Genomic DNA, 24,546 nt, shown 5'->3' with positions numbered 1-24,546 from the left:
TTACGCTTTTCCCCCCTCTCCCACTCATTCCTTATCTGGTAAACAAACTAAGTCAAAACAGACTCCAACTAATACTTATAGCACCAACCTGGGCTCGCCAACCGTGGTACACAACACTGCTAGATTTATCAGTAGTACCTCACATCAAATTACTGAACAGGCCAGATCTGTTAACGCAACACAAACAACAGATCAGACACCCGAATCCAGCATCGCTCAATCTGGCTCCTGAGATCTTAGAATTTGGACATTTAGACCTTACACAGGAAAGTATGGAGGTCATTAAACAAGCTAGAAAACCCACTACAAGACATTGCTAAGCAAACAAATGGAAAAGATTTGTTTACTACTGCCACACTAATGAAATTCAACCACTGCATGCTTCCGCAAAAGACATTGTAGGCTACTTATTACACTTACAAAAGTCTAAGCTAGCATTCTCTTCAATTAAAATACATCTCACTGCAATATCTACCTGTCTGCAGATTACACATTCAACATCGCTTTTTAGAATCCCAGATATCAAAGCATTTATGGAGGGACTAAAAAGAATCATACCCCCAAGAACACCACCAGTACCTTCGCAGAACCTTAATATTGTATTCATACGACTCATGGGACCACCATTCGAACCCATGCACTCTTGTGAAATGCCATACTTAACTTGGAAAGTAGCTTTTCTAATAGCTATCACATCACTTAGAAGAGTAAGTGAGATACAAGCATTTACTATTCAAGAACCCTTTATGCAAATACATAAACATAAAGTGGTTCTCCGTACAAATCCCAATTTCTTACCAAAGGTTATATCACCATTCCACCTAAACCAAACAGTGGAACTCCCAGTCTTCTTTCCACAACCAGACTCAGTAGCCGAAAGAGCTTTACATACATTAGACATAAAGAGAGCACTAATGTATTACATTGACAGGACAAAACAATTTCGTAAAACAAAACAATTGTTTGTAGCCTTCCAAAAACCTCATGCCGGTAATCCTATGTCCAAACAAGGCATTGCCAGATGGTTAGTTAAATGTATTCAAACTTGTTATATCAAAGCAAAAAGAGATCTACCTATTACACCAAAAGCGCATTCCACTAGGAAAAAAGGAGCCACCATGGCCTTTCTGGGGAATATACCTATGACTGAAATTTGTAAGGCAGCCAACTGGTCTACGCCTCATACATTCACAAAACATTACTGTGTAGATGTGTTAACAACACAAAAAGCCACAGTAGGACAGGCTGTATTAAGAACATTATTTCAAACAACTTCAACTCCTACAGGCTAAGCCACCGCTTCTTAGGGGAGGTTACTGCTTAGTGTCTATAGTAGTCTATACACATGCTGTGTATCTGCAGCTACACATGCCACCGAACGGAAAATGTCACTTACCCAGTGTACATCTGTTCGTGGCATGAGACGCTGCAGATTCACATGCGCCCTCCCACCTCCCCGGGAGCCTGTAGCCGTTGTTAGTTGATTAAGATTTGTAAATTTGTAAAAATATATTATTTTAATACACATTATGTACATACACACCTACTCCATTGCATGGGCACATCTAGTATACTCTCAACTCCTACCTCACCCTCAGCGGGGAAAACAATCTAAGATGGAGTCGACGCCCATGCGCAATGGAGCCGAAAGGGAGGAGTATACCATTTGCATGGACATCTCTTTTCTTTATACTCTATCACTCCTACCTTACCCTCTGTGGGAAAACAATCTAACATGGAGTCGATGTCCATGCGCAGTGGAGCTGAAGAGGAGTCACTCGATACCGTGACTCAAACACTTCTTCGAAGAAAAACAACTTGTAACACTCCAAGCCCAACACTAGATGGCAGACTATGCATAGCATATCAATCTGTAGCGGAACATGCCATGAACAGATGTACACTGGGTAAGTGACATTTTCCATTTATATGTTCGATGGCATGTGTAGCTGCAGGTACACGCTATGCCTAGCTCTTCTGACATCTAGTGTTGGGCTCAGAGTGTTACAAGTTGTTTTTCTTCAAAGAAGTCTTTTTGGAGTCATGGGATCGAGTGACTCCTCCTCTTGGTTACAGTGCGCATGGGCATAGACTCCATTGCTAGATTGTTTTCTTTCCCTCTCGCTCCGAGATTTCGATTTGGAAAACTTCAGAAAATCTACTTATTCGTCTGCATTGTTTTGATCACGTTTACCATCTAGCGTCGAACAGGTAGCACAGTCGAAACCTTCATCTCGCCCATTGGGCCTACCGCATGGAAAGCCTGATGGATCGGACTCCATTCCTATTCTGCCCTCGATGCCATGCGAAGTACGACTATACAGACCAACACCTGGTTTGTAATTTGTGCCTTTCTGTAGACCATCGGGAAGAAGATTGTGAGGCCTGTTGATCATGTTGATCAAAAAAGACCCTGAGAGATTGCAGAGCCCGAAGACTCGAAATGGCGTCATAAAGCAATGACAATCTTGACGTCATGGAAGACGAGCAGGCGCAGCTAGCAGCTTCCATCTGAGACACTGACTCCGAACAAGAATCGGAAGACAATAAACCCATCACAGCTGGCCAGCATGTGAGTACGTCTGCCCCTACAGAAAAGACATTCGAAGGCCCTCGGGTACACCACTGCCGGAAGGCCATGGTTGGGCCTGAAAAAAGACTATTGGAGACCGACCTTTTGGGGTCCGTGCCGAAAAAGGCCACTCCTCCGTCTATCTTGGAGTTGAGTAAATCAGCTAAAACCTCCCCTCCAGACTCTGGTAAAAGACTTTATTTCTCGGAGTCGAAAATTCGGCAGTCAGTTTAGTAGCCGAGACAACTGGCTACTTTTTCAGCACAGAAAAAGATACACACTTCGGAGACTAAAAAATCCTCATACACAGAGGAACAGGGACTTTCGAGAAAATTAAAGCAAATCTCAAAGCCCATGCTGGAATCTCATAAAACTTCTGAAGAAGAGACTGAGATTGCACCAGTACTAGAGGTTATGGATGAGAGACAATCGAGAATCCATATACATCACTCTCCACAGCTTTCTTTTTCACCTCACAATAGTCCACCACCATTGCCTTCTCCAACACATTCATCATACTCGCATGGAGATACAGTAGACCCATGGGATCTCTATGACCCTGATCCCATCCAGGACAATGATCCAGACCTTCACCCATCTAAACCTTCTACTCCAGAATACACCACTGCCTACACCCAAGTAATATCTAGGGCAGCAGCTTATCATGGAGTGCTTATGCATTCTGAACCACTGGAAGAAGACTTTCTATTTAACACACTGTCTTCTACTCATTCCAGGTGCCAGTGTCTCCCTATGTTTCCTGGAATGGTTAAACATGCTGACCACATTTTTTATAAACCTGTCAAAGCTAGGATCATCACCCTTAGAATTGATTTAAAAAAATCTATATATATAAACCTGTTCCTACGGACCCAGACTAAATCACTCATCAGGTCCCTCCAGACTCCGTGGTAGCCAGTGCGGCAAGGAAAAGAGCAAACAGCCAGTCATCAGGAGACGCACCTCCTCCTGATAAGGAAAGCAGGAAATTTGATGGAGCTGGGAAAAGAGTTGCCACACAAGCAGCTAACCAATGGAGAATTGCCACTTCTCAGGCACTTTTAGCCAGATATGACAGGGCCCATGTGGACGAGATGCAAGATCTTATACTGCACCTCCCAAAGGAGCATCAAAAGAGAGCACAACAGGTTGTGGAAGAGGGACAAGCTACCAGCAATAATCAGATAAGGTCTGCCCTCGATGCTGCTGATACAGCTGCAAGGAGTGTCAATAGTGCCATCACAATTAGAAGACATGTATGTCTACGCTCCTCTGGGTTTAAACCAGAAATTCAACAGGCAATACTTAATATGCCTTTTTACAAGAAACCTCTATTTGGCCCAGAAGTAGACACCACTATTGAGAAACTGAGAAAAGACTCAGATACTGCGAAAGCAATGGGGGCTTTATACACCCCTCCATATAGGGGCTCCTTTCGCAGACCCCAGTTTAGAGGAGGATTTAAGCCGCAATCCTCTGATTCCACCTCACAAACAAAGAAGGGGCAACAAAACCAATATCAAAGAGGGGGGTTTAGAGGGTCCTACAGAGGACAATATTTCAGGAGCAGAGGTAAATTCCAAACCTCAAAGCAAACCACAACACAACCTAAACAGTGACTTCCTTCCCACCCTTCCACTCCACACTTCTCCTGTGGGGGGGAAGACTACAGCCATTCCACTCTCATTGGCAAAATATCACCACAGACTATTGGGTATTATCAATTATCCGCAAAGGTTATTGCCTAGCATTAATCTCCACCCCTCCAAACATTCCACCATGATACCACACCGTTCTGTTGCAGCAAGAGGTACAATTTCTAATATAAAAACAAGCAATATAATTGGTTCCACATTCTCAACAGGAAACCGGAGTATTCTCACTATACTTCCTCAGTCCCAAAAAAGACGGCACTCTGGCCCATCTTGAATCCCTCAATCTATACATACTGTCAGAACATTTTCACACGGCACTCTGCAAGATGTCATTCCCTTACTACAAAAACAAGATTACATGACTGCTTTAGACCTCAAGGATGTATATTTGCGCATACCCATCCATCCAGCTCACAAAAAATACCTCTGGTTTGTCATAGCAGGAAAACATTACCAGTTCAAGGTGTTGCCATTCGGCATAACCGCTCCAAGAGTGTTCACAAAATGTCTAGCAGTTGTAGCAGCCTACTTAAGAAGACAACACATCCAAGTCTTTCCATATCTAGACGATTGGCTAATAAAATCAAGCAATTTTACACAATGCCAACAACACTCATTATGTGATAAAAACCTTGCATACACTAGGGTTCACTCTCAATTATGAAAAATCACATCTTCAACCAGCACAAGTACAACCTTACCTAGGTGCTATCCTAAATACTCAAAAAGCCCTAGCTTATCCAAATACACAAAGGATACAAGCTTTCCAAAATCTCATACCACACATACAGCCAAATCAACAATATACTGTTAAATTTATCATGAAGATTCTAGGAAATATGGCATCTTGCATAGCCATAGTTCCACATGCAAGATTAAACCTGAGGCCCTTACAACAGTGCCTCTCACGATAATGGTCTCAGGCACACGGTCAACTTCAAGATCTAGTGTTGATGGAGCGCCTAACACATATGTCCCTTCAATGGTGGAATCACAGCAATATAATGAAGGGGCGGTCATTCCAAGACCCTGTGCCTCAGACCATAATCTCAACAGACACATCAATGATCGGTTGGGGAGCTCACCTCAAAAATCAGAACAATCAAGGGCAATGGGATGCCAAACAGAAACAGCTTCATATAAACCACCTAGAACTATTAGCTGTATTTCTCGCTCTAAAAGCGTTTCAACCTCTTCTCAAAACAGAAGACAGTGCTCATAAAAACAGACATGACAACCATGTATTACCTCAACAAACAATGGTGGGGGCACACTCATCTCAACAGTCCCTTCTAGCCCAAACAATATGGAAATGGGCAATTCACAATCACATTAATCTATTAGCACAATACATTCCAGGGATAGACAATCAGCCGGCAGATCTCCTAAGCAGAAATCACTAACAAACACACGAATGGGAGATTCACTCCAAGTACTTCAAAAGTACTTTCAAAAGTGGGCAACACCAGAGATAGATCTATTCGCAACAAGCGAAAACGCAAAATGCCTAAACTTTGCATCCAGACACCCACATCCTCTATCCAAGGGCAATGCTCTATGGATCAATAAGTCAGGGATATTTGCTTACGCTTTCCCCCCTCTGTAGGAAAGTACCATCTTGCCTGGCATGTTACCCCCATTTTTCACTGTATATATGTTGTTTTAGTTGTATGTGTCACTGGGACCCTGGTAACCCAGGGCCCCAGTGCTCATAAGTGTGCCTGAATGTGTTACCTGTGTAGTGACTAACTGTCTCACTGAGGCGCTGCTAATCAGAACCTCAGTGGTTATGCTCTCTCATTTCTTTCCAAATTGTCACTAACAGGCTAGTGACTAATTTTACCAATTTACATTGGCTTACTGGAACACCCTTATAATTCCCTAGTATATGGTACTGAGGTACCCAGGGTATTGGGGTTCCAGGAGATTCCTATGGGCTGCAGCATTTCTTTTGCCACCCATAGGGAGCTCTGACAATTCTTACACAGGCCTGCCACTGCAGCCTGAGTGAAATAACGTCCACGTTATTTCACAGCCATTTTACACTGCACTTAAGTAACTTATAAGTCACCTATATGTCTAACCTTTACCTGGTAAAGGTTAGGTGCAAAGTTACTTAGTGTGAGGGCACCCTGGCACTAGCCAAGGTGCCCCCACATTGTTCAGGGCCAATTCCCCTGACTTTGAGTGCGGGGACACCATTACACGCGTGCACTACATATAGGTCACTACCTATATGTAGCTTCACAATGGTAACTCCGAATATGGCCATGTAACATGTCTATGATCATGGAATTGCCCCCTCTATACCATCCTGGCATAGTTGGCACAATCCCATGAGCCCAGTGGTCTGTAGTTCAGACCCTGGTACTGCCAAACTGCCCTTCCTGGGGTTTCACTGCAGCTGCTGCTGCTGCCAACCCCTCAGACAGGCATCTGCCCTCCTGGGGTCCAGCCAGGCCTGGCCCAGGATGGCAGAACAAAGGACTTCCTCTGAGAGAGGGTGTTACACCCTCTCCCTTTGGAAAATGGTGTGAAGGCAGGGGAGGAGTAGCCTCCCCCAGCCTCTGGAAATGCTTTCTTGGGCACAGATGTGCCCAATTCTGCATAAGCCAGTCTACACCGGTTCAGGGGACCCCTTAGCCCTGGTCTGGCGCAAAACTGGACAAAGGAAAGGGGAGTGACCACTCCCCTGACCTGCACCTCCCCTGGGAGGTGTCCAGAGCTCCTCCAGTGTGCTCCAGACCTCTGCCATCTGGGAAACAGAGGTGCTGCTGGCACACTGGACTGCTCTGAGTGGCCAGTGCCACCAGGTGACGTCAGAGACTCCTTGTGATAGGCTCCTTCAGGTGTTGCTAGCCTATCCTCTCTCCTAGGTAGCCAAACCCTCTTTTCTGGCTATTTAGGGTCTCTGTCTCTGGGGAAACTTTAGATAACGAATGCAAGAGCTCATCCGAGTTCCTCTGCATCTCTCTCTTCACCTTCTGCCAAGGAATCGACTGCTGACCGCGCTGGAAGCCTGCAAACCTGCAACATAGTAGCAAAGACGACTACTGCAACTCTGTAACGCTGATCCTGCCGCCTTCTCGACTGTTTTCCTGGTGGTGCATGCTGTGGGGGTAGTCTGCCTCCTCTCTGCACTAGAAGCTCTGAAGAAATCTCCCGTGGGTCGACGGAATCTTCCCCCTGCAACCGCAGGCACCAAAAAGCTGCATTACCGGTCCCTTGGGTCTCCTCTCAGCACGACGAGCGAGGTCCCTCGAATCCAGCAACTCTGTCCAAGTGACCCCCACAGTCCAGTGACTCTTCAGTCCAAGTTTGGTGGAGGTAAGTCCTTGCCTCACCTCGCTAGACTGCATTGCTGGGAACCGCGACTTTTGCAGCTACTCCAGCCCCTGTGCACTTCCGGCGGAAATCCTTTGTGCACAGCCAAGCCTGGGTCCACGGCACTCTAACCTGCATTGCACGACTTTCTAAGTTGGTCTCCGGCGACGTGGGACTCCTTTGTGTAACTTCGGGTGAGCACCGTTTCACGCATCCTCGTAGTGCCTGTTTCTGGCACTTCTCCGGGTGCTACCTGCTGCTAAGAGGGCTCATTGTCTTGCTCGACGTCCCCTCTACCTCCTGGTCCAATTTGCGACCTCCTGGGCCACAGCAGCATCCAAAAAACGCTAACCGCACGATTTGCAGCTAGCAAGGCTTGTTGGCGTTCTTTCGGCGGGAAAACACTTCTGCACGACTCTCCACGGCGAGAGGGATCTGTCCACCAAAGGGGAAGTCTCTAGCCCTTTTCGTTCCTGCAGAAACCTCAGCTTCTTCTGTCCAGTAGAAGCTTCTTTGCACCCGCAGCTGGCATTTCCTGGGCATCTGCCCATCTCCGACTTGCTTGTGACTTTTGGACTTGGTCCCCTTGTTCCACAGGTACCCCAGATTGGAAATCCAGCGTTGTTGCATTGTTGGTTTGTGTCTTTCCTGCCTTATTCCTCTAACACGACTTCTTTGTCCTTAGGGGAACTTTAGTGCACTTTGCACTCACTTTTCAGGGTCTTGGGGAGGGTTATTTTTCTAACTCTCATTATTTTCTAATAGTCCCAGCGACCCTCTACAAGGTCACATAGGTTTGGGGTCCATTCGTGGTTCGCATTCCACTTTTGGAGTATATGATTTGTGTTGCCCCTATCCCTATGTGGCCCCATTGCATCCTATTGTAACTATACATTGTTTGCACTGTTTTCTAAGACTATACTGCATATTTTTGCTATTGTGTATATATATCTTGTGTATATTTCCTTTCCTCTCACTGAGGGTACACTCTGAGATACTTTGGCATATTGTCATAAAAATAAAGTACCTTTATTTTTAGTATAACTGTGTATTGTGTTTTCTTATGATATTGTGCATATGACACTAAGTGGTACTGTAGTAGCTTCACACGTCTCCTAGTTCAGCCTAAGCTGCTCTGCTAAGCTACCATTATCTATCAGCCTAAGCTGCTAGACACCCTATACACTAATAAGGGATAACTGGGCCTGGTGCAAGGTGCATGTACCCCTTGGTACTCACTACAAGCTAGTCCAGCCTCCTACACCCTCTCCCACTCCTTCCCTTTCTGGTTAGCAAACTACGTCACACATCACTCACCATGATTGTAATAGCACCAACTTGGGCACGCCAGCATTGATACACGACACTCCTAGATCTGTCTGTAGTACCCATTTCAAACTCCCAAACAGACCAGATTTGTTAACCCAGAACAAAGGTCAAATCAGGCATCCAAATCCCAGTGCTCTCAATCTAGCGATTTGGCTCATAAAGTCATAGAATTTGGTTTCCTAAAACTTCCACCAGAATGTATTGAATTAACTAAACAAGCAGTTAAACCTACTACTAGACAATACTACGCAAACAAGTGGAAAAGATTTGTATACTACTGTCAGTCTAAAAACACTGACCCACTTACAGCATCCATTCAAGATATTATATGCTATTTACTTCATTTTCAAAAGTCACATTTGGGTTTCTCATCCATCACGATACACCTCACTGCAATATCCGCATACTTACAGAATATTCAACATACTTCTCTGTTCAGAATTCCGGTTATTAAAGCCTTCATGAAAGGATTAAAACACATTATTCCACCTAGAACACCACCTGTTACATCGTGGAAGTTAAATATCGTACAGTGGAATTGCCAGTCTTCTTTCCACAGCCAGACTCTGTGGCATAAAGAGCTCTTCATACCCTAGATCTCAAAAGAGCTCTTATGTACTATATAGACACAACCGAAGAATTTAGGAAAACCAAAAACTTTTTGTTGCTTTCCAACAACCACATAAAGGCAATCCTATATCAACACAAGGTTTAGCAAGATGGATTGTTAGATGGATACAGACATGCTACATCAAAGCAAAAAGACAACTTTTGATCACTCCTAGAGCACATTCTACAAGAAAGAAAGATGCGTCAATTGCATTCTTAGGGAACATACCAATGGTTGATATATGTAAAGCAGCAACATGGTCAACTCCTCATATTTACAAAACACTACTGTGTTGTTTTTTCACAGCAACAAGCCATTGTAGACCAAGCTGTCTTAAGATCACTATTTCAAACAAATTCAACTCCTACAAGCTAGCCATCGCTTTTTTGGGAGGACTAACTGCTTTGTAGTCAATGCATAGCATGTGTATCTGCAGCTACACATGCCATTGAACGGAAAATGGCACTTACACAGCGTACATCAGTTTGTGGCATGTAGTGCTGCAGATTCACATGTACCCTTCCTCCTCCCCGGAAGCCTGTAGTCGTTTAAGTTTAACATTTGTACATATGTATTTACATTTGCATGGACATCTCTTTATATTCTTATACTCTATCACTCCTTCCTTTTCCCTTTGCGGGAAAACAATCTAACAATGGAGTCGATGCCCATGCGCACTGTAACCGAGAGGACGAGTCACTCGATCCTGTGACTTTGAAAAGACTTCTTTGAAGACAAACAACTTGTAACACTCCGAGCCCAACACTAGATGTCAGAAGAACTATTCGTAGCATCTGAATCTGCGGCACTACATGCCACGGACAGATGTACAGTAGGTAGGTGACGTTTTCCATCTATACTATCTTTTTCAGTAGCGCATTCAACAGAGTGCACTTATCAGCTCACAGTTCTTATACACCCACATGGTTTTGGATTTTTTGCACCAATATATGATCCACACGTATAAACAATTTACGTTGTGGTTACTACATTTTGGAATAAACCTGTCACCAAGGATTCAAAATAATAGTGACCCCCACCCGCCTGACACTGTTAATGATAATGTTTGATCTGCAGAACCATTGAATAGTGACATACCTTTAAATTAGAACTTGGCATATCAACGGATCTGTGCGGCCGTTATACCATAAAGATAATGTTATGTAAAAACTGGGGTGCGAAAAATGCAAAATTGTTGCCATTTTATTTTATTTTTTTCTAGGGGATTCCAGTATCCTCGTGTCTGCTGTTTGCTACACCATACCAAAGTCTGCCAGGGGTAGCAGCCTCTTTACACTCGAATCTGGGTCGGACTATAAATCAAGAGGAATGTCCAATGAGAACCGCATTGTTTTTGGACCTGGTGTCGTGATGACAACGTGTGATATTAAAATTATTGATGACGGCGAATATGAGGGAGAAGAGGAATTCGAAATTGCTCTCGCTAATGCTTCCGACAATGCCAGGCTTGGCAGCATTGCATCTGCAAAAGTTGTAATTGAAGGGCCTAATGATGTCTCAACAGTATGCCTGGGGAACACTACATTTACATTCAGTGAAGATGCAGGTTAGTGATAGCCAATTTTATCCCACAAACGAACTGTTATGTATGGCATATGTTAAGGTATTGTTCAAAGACTGGATTTGGTCTCATTGATCTGCTGACTAGTTCCTAATTCACCTTTGAGTAACAAATCAAAGTGTTCTTCTGAGGTTTTACCTACTTAACTTCTGCCACTTCCATAGGCACTATCGATGTACCAGTATTCCGGCACGGCACTGACCTTTCCACTCCAACCTCTGTGTGGTGCGCCACACGTCCTTCAGATCCTCCCTCTGCCACACCCGGAATTGATTATATCCCCAGCTCCAAGAAGATTGAATTCAGGTCGGGTAGAACGGAAGAGGTAAGGCATGAAACTTCTAATTAATAAGCCTAGGTTAAAAGTATTTCATTACATTTTTAACCCTTACTGAAGACCCCATCCTTTAGCTGAAAAATTATAAATGATTACATTTAAAAAGGTATGCATTCTTTTTAGAGGTGTGCTATAACTGTCTTTAGCTTTGTAAACAGGATATCACATTTCAAAATCTGTTTCCCCCGTTTGTGAAAAAAACTGGGGCCTGAAGTACAAAACACTGGCTGTAAAACACTAGTTGTAAACTACAAGCAGTATTTTTGCAACAAGGTTGAAATTTTGTGAGTCAGCCTGTGTTCTAATAGGTCGGTTTACTAAACTCCCGTTCGCAGAGGGTGGTAATCCAACCTACCTCATGAATAGTAATAAGGTAGATCACAGATTGCAGTTTATTCAGATTGGATGCCATCACAGGGATGGTTGTCTTCTGGGGTCCGCTTATCATATCCGTGATCACAATTAAATAAAGTAAACTTAAAAAAAAATATGTACGTTGTTTTCCTTAAAGGAAATATGCCTGTCAATAAAATTAAAAACAAAACAAAGTTAACCTTTTTAGGAGTCAGTAATCATTTGCTGACTCCCAAAATAGGGCCTGTACACATTAAAAATCGTTTCTACGGTTGCAAACAGTCTGAATCGATATTTACAACAGCAAAAACGTTTCGTACATCAGGTCTTTTAATCTTAAAAAACGTGTGCCTCTTGTTGGCTTTATTAAAACAATATAAAAGTGTTTAGTTACATTTACTGACTGTGAACGCGTGAAATACTCATAATAGATATTTGAATTGTGCAAACACAGTGCTGTCTATTTCTGTCTGTTAATATTCTAACACAAGCTAAAACATCGGAACCTCCAGTTAGTAATCTCTTGTCTTCTCTCTGTTTATTGTCTTGGTCTTTTTTTACTTCTATTCCTTGTTGAAAATTGTAATTACCAGCAGCATCCTTGGTGATAAATGGAACATTCTCCTTTTCACCTACTGTTTTCTCACGTTATCTATCTGATATTAAGTGGTCACAGTGTCATTACCTACAAATGTCCCCTGTATGTTTAGTAAGTCTTGCAGGCTACGCCGAGATCTTCAAAGTCATAATAAATAGGTGTGCCTCTGATCGATCACTCACTGTCTGCTTACCATGCAGTTATTCAGGCTCTCGATAGATAAAAGAAAATGCAGTGCCATGAAATCCAGTGGCATCGATCAACATGCAAGTGAAACCGAATGAAGCCATGTATCACACATTCTCTGGTGTTGTCTTAAGCCAGTGTATAAAAGCTCTATTTCAGCTTTTTCTATTGGCCAGTGATTACCATGTGTTCACAAGAGCCTGAAATGTTAACTACACCGTTCCCAGGCTGCCAATGTACTCCTTCTGACATATTTCTCACTTGCCTAAAAAGCACACATAGTGACATGAATATTTCAACTTCCACAGCAAAGATAGGCTCCAGTCTTAACTACTTCCAGTAATTCTTTATTTTCATTACAAACTCCTACAGAAACCAAGGAACGTTGATGAAATACTGGCCTCCTTTTTGACTCAAAGTGACCAGGTTAAAAAAACAAACAAATCATCTCCTAAGAAGTGCCATTTGGATTTGACTGCCCTAATGAGTGTATTGACCTGCAGTGTGCTAAAAGTACTGTCTGTGTTGACGGAAAGTTCACGTTCAAAGCATGTGTAGAACCAGTAAAGAAAGAAAGAAAAAGCGGGCAGACAAGCACTTTTGACTAGCTCTGTCAAAGAATGGCAAGATCAAATCCAGAACCACTGAAAAGGCAAAGCATCAAGCCAGGAAGCAGAAGTAGATTCATTTAAAATTTGGACTCCAAACCCATAGACAAACAGAACATGTAAGACTGAACTGAAGAAGACTGTCTTTAAGCAAATGTTAAGCTAAGCAAAAGATAACACCAAAACATTACTAATGGAAATGGGCAACACACAAATGTCTATCAAGAGTAAAATTAAGACACTGTTCCGGAGAATGGGCCATCTCAAGGAACAAGTCGATAAACCCTCAACAAGGGTCAGCATGGCTGAGTACCAGGTCTCATATTTAGAGAACTGCATCACTAGTCATAAATAAAAACATTTTTAATATGGAAATAATCCTGGAAGAGAGCTGCACAAATAATGATGACCTAGATGGAACAAAATAAGGCTTGTAGGACTTGCCGAGACCACATCTACAGGCAGGAAAATACATTTGTGGAGTCGTTCCTAACTGACCTCCTGGTAAGCTCCTGTGCCTTCACAGTTCAAAGACCACATTTTCAGTTGGTCTGAGACCTTCACCTGGAGCTCTGCATAGGCCTGAAATAGGCAAGTTGTGGAATTTTTGAGATTGAAACATGGTGTCTACATAGCAAGAGAAGGAGATTTTGGATTGTGATTTTTATTTTTATTCTGGATTTACATGCTTTGCATTATTCCGCTGTCTAGTGGTTGGATCCATATTTCTCCAATATCTTGTAGTCCTTCTTTTTTAGATTTTTTTGTATGTTGGTGGGCATCAATGCCAGCTCGATTTTGGTTTCCCTTGTGATGTCCTGCTTCCTCCGGAAGCTCCCACCTTCGTTCACCGTAGTCAGATTCTTTTATTCCTCCGTTGGGTTTGGAAGCCTTCCAAAGGATCTCGAACAACAGAGAAGTTTGACAAAAAGTTTGCAGAAATTGTCGAAAAGTTCACCAAATTTGTTTAGATCACCAACAGATCTTCAAGAGGAAGATTAGGTGAAGGAAAATTTGAAATGAGGGAGAATTTCTGAGAATGCCTGTTCACGGGGCTCCCTCAAGGGCCTCAATGGGGAAAACACCTTGTCAGTTTTGCCAGAACTGCCATCACAAGTTCTCTCAAAAAGATAAGCACCCAGTCTGCAATCTTTGTCTACCCGTCGAATACCTGATTTAAGGCTGCAATGCCTGCTCAGCTTTCATTTTGAAGACACTGAGTGTAAGGAAATGCCTCCTTGGCATGGTTACCCCCTAACATTTTGCCTTTGCTGATGCTAAGTTATGATTTGGAAGTGTGCTGGGACCCTGCTAACCAGGCCCCAGCACCAGTGTTCTTTCCCTAAACTGTACCTTTGCGTAGGAGGCTGGCCTGGCTTATAGTGGGTACCATGTGGTACTTACACCCTGTGCCAGGTCCAGTTATCCCTTATTAGTAGAATAGATGTGTTTCTATTTAGTTTTTTATTTATAGAACCACAAGATTTATTTAGCAGGTAAGTACATTAAAAGAACTTTGCATAGTAATACTTAGAATTTGAATGTAATCAAGAATGTACAGAGTTTTCTTTAACATGGCAAAAAGCTATTTTAAAAGTGGACACTGCAATTTTTAACAGTTCCAGGGGGCGGTAAGTAAAGTACAGTTTTTAAGGTAATTAACAAACTTACAGGTTCAATCTTCGGGGTACAGGTAGCCCACCATTGGGAGTTCAAGATAACCCCAAACATCAGTAACACTGGGCCGGTTAGGTGCAGCGGTCAAACAGGAGCCCAAATAACGTGGGCCCCTGTGGAGACAGGGGGTACTCTGGTTCCTGTCTGCTTGCAGGTAAGTACCCGTGTTGACGGAGGGCAGATCAGGGGGGTTTGGAGAAGTAGTGGAGGGGACCCCAAGTTGGCACAAAAACCACACTCTCAGTGGCACGGAGGTGACCAGGTGTTGTGTTCAAACAGGGCGTCTGGTTCTGATAGAACTCAATGGAGGGACCCGGGGCTCGCTTAGGTGCTGCAGGCAGGGCACGGGGGGCATCTCGGGCAAGCCACCAAAAGGTCAAGGGTGAAGGCTGTCTGCTGGTCATTGCTGTACCGGTGGTCGGTTTCTCTCGGGCATGGGGGCTTTGGGTTCAGTGCTTCTCCAGGCAATGGATATCTTCGTCCCAGGCAGTCGCGGTCAGGGGATCTTCAGGACTCCGTCTGCAGGCGTCGTCGTGGGGGTGTAGAGAGGTCAGCCCAGGGTGGACACGTCGTCAGTTGCCTGCGGCTCTTCTCTGGCTAGTTGGTTTCTCTGGACACAGGCTGTGGCGGCGGGTGCTGGGGACAAGTCAGTTGGTGTCTCCTTTTCTTCGCAGGGTTTTCAGCTCAGCAGTCCTCCTCTCTTGAGGTCATCAGGAATCTGAAGAGCTGGGTTCAGGGTCGCCCCTAAATACTAAATTTAGGGGTGTGTTAGGGTCAGAGGGCGGTAGACAATGGCTTCTGTCCCTGCGGGTGGCTACACCTTCCTTTTGCCCCCTCCCTCTGAGGAGGGGGGCACATCCCTATCCCCGTTGGTCCTAATACTCCAACGCAAGATGGAGGATTTCTCAAGGAGGTGGTCACTTCAGCTCTGGACACCTTAAGGGTGGTTCTGGCTGAGGGGGTGACTCCTTGTTTTTCTCATTATCCCTCTGGACTTGTTGCCAAAAGTGGGGCTTGTCCGTAGGGCGGGCACCTCCACTAGCTGGAGCGCCCTGGGACACTAACACCAGACTTGACCCTTTGAGGCTCACCACCAGGTGTTCTAGTTCTTGCGGGGGGAGGTGTGAAGCACCTCCACATGGGCCAGGCTTTGTTTCTGACCACAGAGTGCATAAAGGCACTCACCCCATGTGGTCAGAAACTAGTCTGGAAATGGCAAGCTGGCATAAACCGGTCAGCCTTAGACTAGCAGTTTGACTAACATAGAGTGGGGCTATCTAAGATCCCCTCTGTGTGCATTTTTCAATATATCCCACACTGGCAGTGTGGGTTTATTGTGCTGAGAAGTTTGATACCAAATTTCCCAGTATTCAGTTTAGCCAATATGGTCCTTAGGAGTTCGTAATGATAAACTCAGTATGCCATGTTGACTTTCTTTTCCCCCCACTAGCACACACAAGCTGCAAGGCAGTGTGTATGTACTGACTGAGGTGTCCCTAAGGGTGCCATAATATATGCTGCAGTCCTTAGGGACCTTCCCTAGACACAGGGCCCTTTACAAGGGGCTTAACTGTGTACCAGGGCTGTGCCAATTGTGGAAACAAAGGTATAGTTTTAGGGAAAGAACACTGGGGCCTGGTTAGCAGGGTCCCAGCACACTTCGAATCAAAGCTGGCATCAACACTAGGCAAAATTTAGGGGGTGACCATGCCAACAGTGGAATTTTTCTTCAATCACCCTCATGCCCTCTGTAAAGTTGTGCAGTAGGGACCCCCACAGCCTCTGTGACACCCCCCTCCCCCAAATATCCCTGCGGGCTTCACTCATATGCACCTCCTCCGCCACTCCCCATTCAAGGAGATACCTTTGCCATGATCCCTCCTGGGGAACCCGAGCACTCATCCAGCATATGGCTACTCGTCTCTTGGCTAGCAGCAATGCCAGTTGGCCCATTTTATGATGAATCTGTCATCCCCTGGGTCTAGGTACCACTCCCAGAAGGCAAGCTTTTAGGGTCAAGGGTATCGCTATGCCAGTCCCACCTGTTTTCTTCGGAAACACCTTTTCCCAGTATCCCCGAACAACCCCATGTCCAGGCTAGATGCAGGAAACTGGCACCTAACTCCCCACATCTGGTGCACCTCGCCTCCCTATCAGGAGTTATTCTATTAAGTTGCTCCAGGGTGACATATGCATGGTGCAAGAAGTTAAAATGGAGCAATTTTATATCTCTGATTGCCGGACACTGTCTTCACCAGCATATATGTTTGTGCCCAAACCACGTCTGTTACCAGCTCCTTCAACTCCCTGGCCCACACAGCACGTGACACACACTGGTAGAACACCTGATCACCTCTGACAGCTTTATAGAATAATAAGATAAGGTGCCCCTCCCCCCCCCCTCATCGGAGCAAGCCTCCTAGCACTTGGGAAGGCTGCGGGGAATCAGGGAACCCAAACCAAACCTCCCGCGCTAGACTTTCCAGCTTGGAATACTGCAGAAACTGGCCCGGCCCCACTTCAGAAGTTTCCTGAGCCTCAGGGAACTCAATGAATACCTCCCTGGGGTAAAGATCCCGCAAGTCTGGCAGCCACCGGCCCTCCAACGATCCGTAGACATATCGACGTAGATGGCTCTGAATGGAGCAAGAGCCCAAATGCGCAGCTCCCTGTCGAACTGTGCCTTACCCAGCACTGTACCCACAAACGCCTTCCAGATTGCCGCAGTCTGCATCACCAGATAAGAAACTCCCTCCTCATCAGTAATTGCTCCAAGGTGTCACCACCCAAGATACTGAGGAAAAACCTCTTTTCCCAATTGTCCGATACTGTCAGCCATCCCGCTGCATGTTGCTAATGGGCCGCATAATAGTAATGCTGCACATCAGGCAGGGGGAGACTACCATCCTCCATATCCTGTTTAACAATCAACAGTGTCACCTTCTCCGACCGTCCCAGACCAGGGAGATAAGCAAGCTGTCTAACCTCCAGAAAAAGGAGGAACGGATCAGGAACATAGCATTCTGAATCAGAAAAAGGCAACGCAGGAGAAAAACCATCTTCGCCACTGCTGCCCTACCCATCACAGACGGGCGCAGTCAACTCCAAAATGCCACTGACCCCTCAAGGTTAGTCATAACTTTATCCTCGTTGAGGGGTCTATATATTATCGCCATCTGGGCCACCCATATACCCAAGTATCTAAAACCTTCCACTTCCCAGCAGAGGCCAAGCTGAGGCAATCGATCAGCAGGAACCCTCTCCAAACTGCCCATTGGAAAAAAAAACAGAAGTGACTTCCCAACATTAACTCGGAGACCCGAGACTGCGCCAAAGCTCTCACGGAGCCCCATCAAAACCAGTACCACCCCGGCAGGGGTATGAGCATATATCAACGCATCAGCCGCATATAAGGAGGGAACATGGGTAGAGTCACCAAGCTTAACTACAAACGACAGGACCAAATCCCATTCCCCGCAGCACAGCCATAAAGTATGGCCACTCCATTGTATAGAATTCCTTTTCCAAATCGAGTGATATTGATGCCAAGTCAGAAGCACAGTCAATCGTTTCATGCAGAAGATAAGTAAGTTTAAGAATGTTAAGAGTGATAGTACATGCGGGCATAAAACCACATTGATCTTCATGGCCCAGTGTGTGGACCAACGTTGACAGCTGCATTGCCAACTCTTTGCACAATATTTTTACGTCCGTATTGAGCATTTTGAGGGGCCTGTATGAGGAGGGGTCGGCCGCATCCCTTCTAGGTTTGAGCAACAGACAGCGAACACCCTCTCTCATCATATGCAGTAGTATCCTGTTGTCCCGAGCCTCATGAAAAACCTCCAACATCTTTCCTTTCAGAGTGGCAGAATATGGCTACTCGTCTCTTGGCTAGCAGCAACGCCAGTTGGGCCATTTTTTGATGGATCTGTCATCCCCTGGACTAGGTATCACTCCCAGAAGGCAAGCCTTTAGGGTCAAGGGTATCACTATGCCAGTCCCGCCTGTTTTCTTCGAACCACCTTTTCCCAGTATCCCCGAACAACCCCATGTCCAGGCTAGAAGCAAAAAACTGGCGCCTAACTCCCCACATCTGGTGCACCTCGCCTCAGGACAGGTAACAATAGAGGTGTTACCTCCTCCTGCCAGGAAGCTATATGGGGTGTTGGCTCAAAATTGAGCTTCAAAGGGAAAGCTGCCTTTGAAGGACAAGTGGCGCACACACACAGGAGGGTGTGCTCTATAGTTGAAATAGAAAGGCTGGTAGCGTTAACAGAGCGAGAAAAAAGTTGCTAAACCAGCTTTCCCGTGGGCTTTTAGCCCAGAGGTAGCCACATTCTTGGGGCAGGCTTCCAAGCTTCACCCACCAAGTGAGGCATTCAGCCATCTTGGGAGTGGGCAGAATGGAGCACTCTGGGATAGCTAGATGAGACACTCCGCAGGATGTTGTCATCAGGCTGGAGGAATCTAAGTAACCCATTGGCTAGTGACAGCGTCCTCCCCTGAGTTCACTCTCTGGGTATAGAAGAGGCATCCCTGGCCCTCAGAGCGCCGATGGTACCTGGACTGGAGAAGAGGACCCAAGACCTTTGATCTGGTAAAGTGAGGCTGCACCGAAGTTGGACTGCACCAGCTGTTCCTTTGGGCTAGCAAACATTGGACTGTCCCTGTGGTGGCCTGTTCACAAACCAGATGTCCCACGAGCCCAATTAGAAGCAGAGACTCCAAGAGTCAGGTGGCTGACTTCTGTTTCCAGCCTGGGTGAGCTGGTAGCCCAAAAAAAGTCCACATCTTAATGCCCCTCAGGTTGTCCGTTATCATTGATAATGGGTACAAATATTCTGATGAAAGTGCTGGAGAAATGCCTACCCCTAGTCTTCCTTCCATGTGGCAACAGCTTTTAATCCTCCATAGTTTGCCCTTAGTAGCACATACACATCCTGTGGGGCAGGATCTAGTATTTCCTCAGAGGATAGTGATCCGTCATCCCTGACAAATGGGCGATGCAGATCATTTAGCATGGTTATACTCTATCTTTTCTGTATGCTCCACCACATCTTCCCCACATCTGATTTACTCTGAGGAGCACCTCTGATGCAAGCATTTGTCTCCAAAGGTGCGGATGAGGTGGTTCTGGACTCAGAAAGAGGAGAGGTTGGTACACTTGCTATTTACTGGTGCTGAAAAAGGTCATAGGCCACCAACCTATATTGTACCTTTGCATGCTTCCTGCAGAAAGATAAATAAAAAATGCTGACAGTGGCCCATATTTTGGCTGCTCTAGACCTAGGAGACCAGATGTACTTTGATCATCAGGATGCGTATTTTCATGTACCGGTTCTACAGTTCAGCAGGCTTTATCAGGTGTTCATGGTCAGCCAGGAATGCTTCAAGTTTGGAGTGGTTTCCTTTGGCCCTACCAATGCCCTTCAGCTGTTAATGAAGTGATAGGGAGGTAGCTGTGGCATACTTTAGGAGGTTAAGGGTAACAGTTTTTTTGTAGCACATGTTGGCATGTATGCTTAGGATACGCCTGTCATCTACCGTTGGACTTGGATGTTTGCAACTTGTTTTTCGAAGAAGTCTTTAGAGTTACAAGGTACTGTGACTCCTCCTGTAGTCTGATGTGCATGGTCCGCAGCTCCTTTGTTAGATTGCTTTTTATCGCCATTGGGTTTGGACATTGATCTTGGAGCTCTGTGACCGAAGTTTCGATCCCAGCCACAAGACCTTATCAGCGCCCTGTTTCTTCTACCATTGATAGAAACTCAACAGCAGCGAATACCTACTGATTTTCTTCAAACATTTCCATCCGACCACCCAGACTCTTGCCCGGATCGACTTAAAAGACCTTTTCTGCATCTGCTACACTACACTAGCTTAGAGGTGTGGAAAAGACGCGCTTTTGCTGCTGCCCCAAGTTCCATGCTAAGTACTCCATGCAGGATCAGCACTCGCTTTGCAACCTCTGCCTTACTCATAAACATGACGGCGGGTTGCCTGAGGCATGCCTGGCCTTTTGATCTAGGAAAATGCATTAGCAGTGACGAGAACATCATTGGGCCCACTCTACCATACAGTGGCACCAGGCCGATTATGCGCCTATCTGATATCTTCAAGGAACAACAGTTTGAACTGGAGGGAGAATTACAGGATGCCGAGGCGCAAGATGTGCCAGTGTACATTCACATACTGGTTGCAAGTAGCAGTGACAGCTCAGACTCTGACATTGATCCTTCTGCATCGCACGGGCACATGAGTATGCCGGTGAAAGCTGTACATACCCCATCCGAACCATCCAAGATGGCGCATGTACCCCATTGTCCTCTGGCCATGGTGGTATCCATAAGAGGGCAAAGGAGAAGACTCTCATCCCTGTGCCTGTAAGACCTCCGACAGACATCGAAAAGCCAAAGGCATTGAAAGTGCCTCAGTGACGGCACTGAAAAACCTGGTTTCCTTACCAGAAAAGCACCACGACATTGAAGCTGAGAATACCAATCTCTGCTCCGAAAACACCCTTGGCGACAAAAAAAATTTAGCCTCAAAAAGCCCCATCGACATATAAGATTCTGTCCGCATCAAAAAAGCCTTAGGTGCTGAAAACATCGCCACCACAGTTTGAGCCTAAATAGCAATCTGTGGACCCCATTCTTGAAAGACTCCTAGAAAAACTAGACCACAGACCAAAAACACTGTTTATTAGCCTGGACACCAGCAGAGTAGTACAAGTCACCTCATCTACCAACTGACACTTCTTAAATGGAAGAAGACTTTTGAGGAGGAGATTGTGGGGCCAGATCCACCCAAGACTCCAAAGAAAAACTGAAGGACAGGGGCACTAGACCTATCTTTTTTTTCTTCAAAGTCCACTTCTTCTTCCTTCTCCCACTCCAATACCTATACCTGCTCCTCCTCTTCCTGTCCCTCCTATATTACCAACTGCTATACCATCAGGTAATACTCACTCCCCATAACATGTACCCTCAGAATAGCCACGCACATTAACTGCACCATCATCAGCGGGGAACCTTGACATGGGATGACTTTCAGCCATATGATACCGCATGCTCCCAGATCCCCAGATTCTGCCCATGAACCTTAGGACCAATATGACGCAGATCCTGTGGAAAATACCCAACCTGACCTATATCCCTCCAAACCCACACCAACAGATGATAATGCAACCTACCAGGAGGTCCTTAGTAGGGCTGCACATTACCATAAGGTAGTTCTCCACACACTGCAATATGAAGACGATTCCTTGGTGGAAAAACTGAGTAGGTCCCGTATAACAGTACAATTTTCACCCATGCTCAATGGAATGCTTAACTGCACGGAGGAGATTTTTAGGCAACCGTTAAATCTATAGTAGACACCCAAAGAGTGGACTAAATTACAAAGCATGTCCCTCTGACACCCACCTACATCAAGGGTCATGTTCCCCCAGATTCTTTAGTGTTTCACACTGCCAGGAAGAGAGCTAATTCCCAAGGAACATGGAATGCTTCCCTAACGGATAAGGAAAGCAAAATATATGTTGCAACAGGCAAGCATGTCACCGCACAAGCAGCCAGTCACCTACGCATAGCTAGTTCAGTAGGCACAACTTGTGGAGGAAGGGAAAATTATGTTTGATGGCATGTGTAGATGCAGATACACATGTTGTGCATAGTCCGCCATCTGGTGTTGGGTCGGAGTGTTACAAATTGTTTTTCTTCGAAGAAGTCTTTCGAGTCACGAGACCGAGGGACTCCTCCTCCTTTGCTTCCATTGCGCATGGGCGTCGACTCCATCTTCGATTGTTTTCTTTCCGGCATCGGGTTCAGACGTGTTCCTTTTCGCTCAGTTTCGGGACGGAAAGATAGTCAAAACTTCGGAAAACTACGTCGGTATTGTTGCGTTCGGGATCGGGTTAGATAGAATCGACACCGAATTGTGAAGAGCTCCGGTAACCCTTCGGGGTAATTTCGATCCCCCGTCTGGGCCTGGTCGGCCCGACCGCGTGTAACATCGAGGCTGATGGAACAGACCCCGTTCCGATTCTGTCCTAAATGCCACAACAAATACCCATATACAGACCAACATTTGGTCTGTAACCTGTGCCTGTCGCCCGAGCACAAAGAAGAAACGTGTGAGGCCTGTCGTGCGTTTCGGTCCCGAAAAACGCCCCGTGACCGGCGAGCCAGAAGATTACAGATGGCGTCCACGCCGACAGGACAACGAGGGTTCGAGGAACAAGGAGAAGAAGAGGAAGCCTTCTCCATCCATGAATCGGACTCGGAAGAATTCGACGTCGAGGAAACCGTGAGTAAGACGTCGAAACAAGCACCACACAAGAAAACAGACAAGGCCCAGGGGCCCCCACTGCCAACAGGCCATGGCTCAACCCATAAAGTAGGTGACCGTCCATCGGCACCGAAAAAGGCCGAATTGGTGCCGAGATCGTCCGACTCGGGTCGAGACACAGGCACGCAGCAATCTCTGGACCGAGAAAGCGCTGCCGAAAAAGATCGACGCCGAGACAGCGGAACCGAAGCTGCTCGACGCAGAGACAGCGGCACCGAGGAAGATCGACGCCGAGAAATCTCGACTCCGAAAAAGAGAAAAGTCGCCTCGGAGCCGAAAACAAGTAAAGACACGGTTTCGGTGCCAAAAAGACCAGCAACCGAACCGACTACCAGCTCATATTCAGAGGAACAATCATTGTCCTCTCAAATGCGCAAACACAGATTTGAGGAAGAGTTACAGACCACTGACGTAGACCACACTCAAAAGCGGATCTTTATACAGAGTGGGACGGGGAAGATCAGCACTCTTCCCCCAATTAGGAGAAAAAGGAGACTTGAGTTCCAAACACAGGAACAAACACCACAAACAAAAGTGGTGAAGAAGGTAACTCCGCCACCCTCTCCTCCACCTGTAACTCAGATATCACCGGCACAGACTCCATCGCACTCACCGGCTCACACCACCACGAGCCAAGATGACCAGGACGCTTGGGACCTGTACGACGCCCCAGTGTCAGACAATAGTCCTGAGGCGTATCCTACCAAGCCCTCACCACCCGAGGACAGCACAGCGTATGCACAGGTGGTAGCTAGGGCAGCAGAGTTCCATAACGTGTCGCTACACTCAGAACCTGTCGAGGATGACTTCCTTTTCAACACCCTCTCCTCCACCCATAGCACCTACCAGAGCCTGCCTATGCTTCCAGGAATGCTAAGGCACGCAAGGCAGATCTTCAAAGAACCTGTCAAAAGTAGAGCAATAACTCCGAGGGTGGAGAAAAAATATAAGGCACCGCCCACGGACCCTGCTTTCATCACCTCACAGCTGCCACCAGATTCAGTTGTAGTAGGGGCAGCTTGCAAAAGAGCCAACTCCCACACATCAGGAGATGCACCACCTCCGGATAAAGAAAGCCGCAAGTTTGACGCAGCTGGGAAAAGGGTCGCAGTACAAGCTGCAAACCAGTGGCGCATCGCGAACTCTCAGGCGCTCCTAGCGCGATATGACAGAGCCCATTGGGACGAGATGCAGCATCTCATCGAGCATCTACCCAAAGAATTTCAAAAAAGGGCAAAGCAAGTGGTTGAGGAGGGACAAAACATCTCCAATAACCAAATACGCTCCTCTATGGATGCAGCGGACACAGCTGCAAGAACAATAAACACTGCAGTAACCATAAGAAGGCACGCATGGTTGCGC

At 45.9% G+C, this 24,546-nt stretch overlaps 1 protein-coding gene across 1 annotated transcript in view; it reads left to right on the top strand.

The window, feature by feature from the left end:
- Window positions 1–24,546, top strand: part of FRAS1 (Fraser extracellular matrix complex subunit 1) — a 1,443,020-nt gene that overhangs the window by 303,608 nt on the left and 1,114,866 nt on the right. Inside the window, exons 7-8 of the mRNA XM_069205798.1 lie at window positions 10,713–11,057; window positions 11,237–11,397. Of these exons, the coding sequence (XP_069061899.1) occupies window positions 10,713–11,057; window positions 11,237–11,397 (506 nt within the window). The remainder of the gene's footprint in view (window positions 1–10,712; window positions 11,058–11,236; window positions 11,398–24,546) is intronic.

The sequence above is a fragment of the Pleurodeles waltl genome, chromosome 1_2 (genome assembly GCF_031143425.1).
Source record: "Pleurodeles waltl isolate 20211129_DDA chromosome 1_2, aPleWal1.hap1.20221129, whole genome shotgun sequence".
NCBI classification, from domain to species: Eukaryota; Metazoa; Chordata; class Amphibia; order Caudata; family Salamandridae; genus Pleurodeles; species Pleurodeles waltl.
The sequence above is the reverse complement of the archived record's forward strand: the minus strand, read 5'-3'. Positions and strand labels throughout refer to the sequence as shown.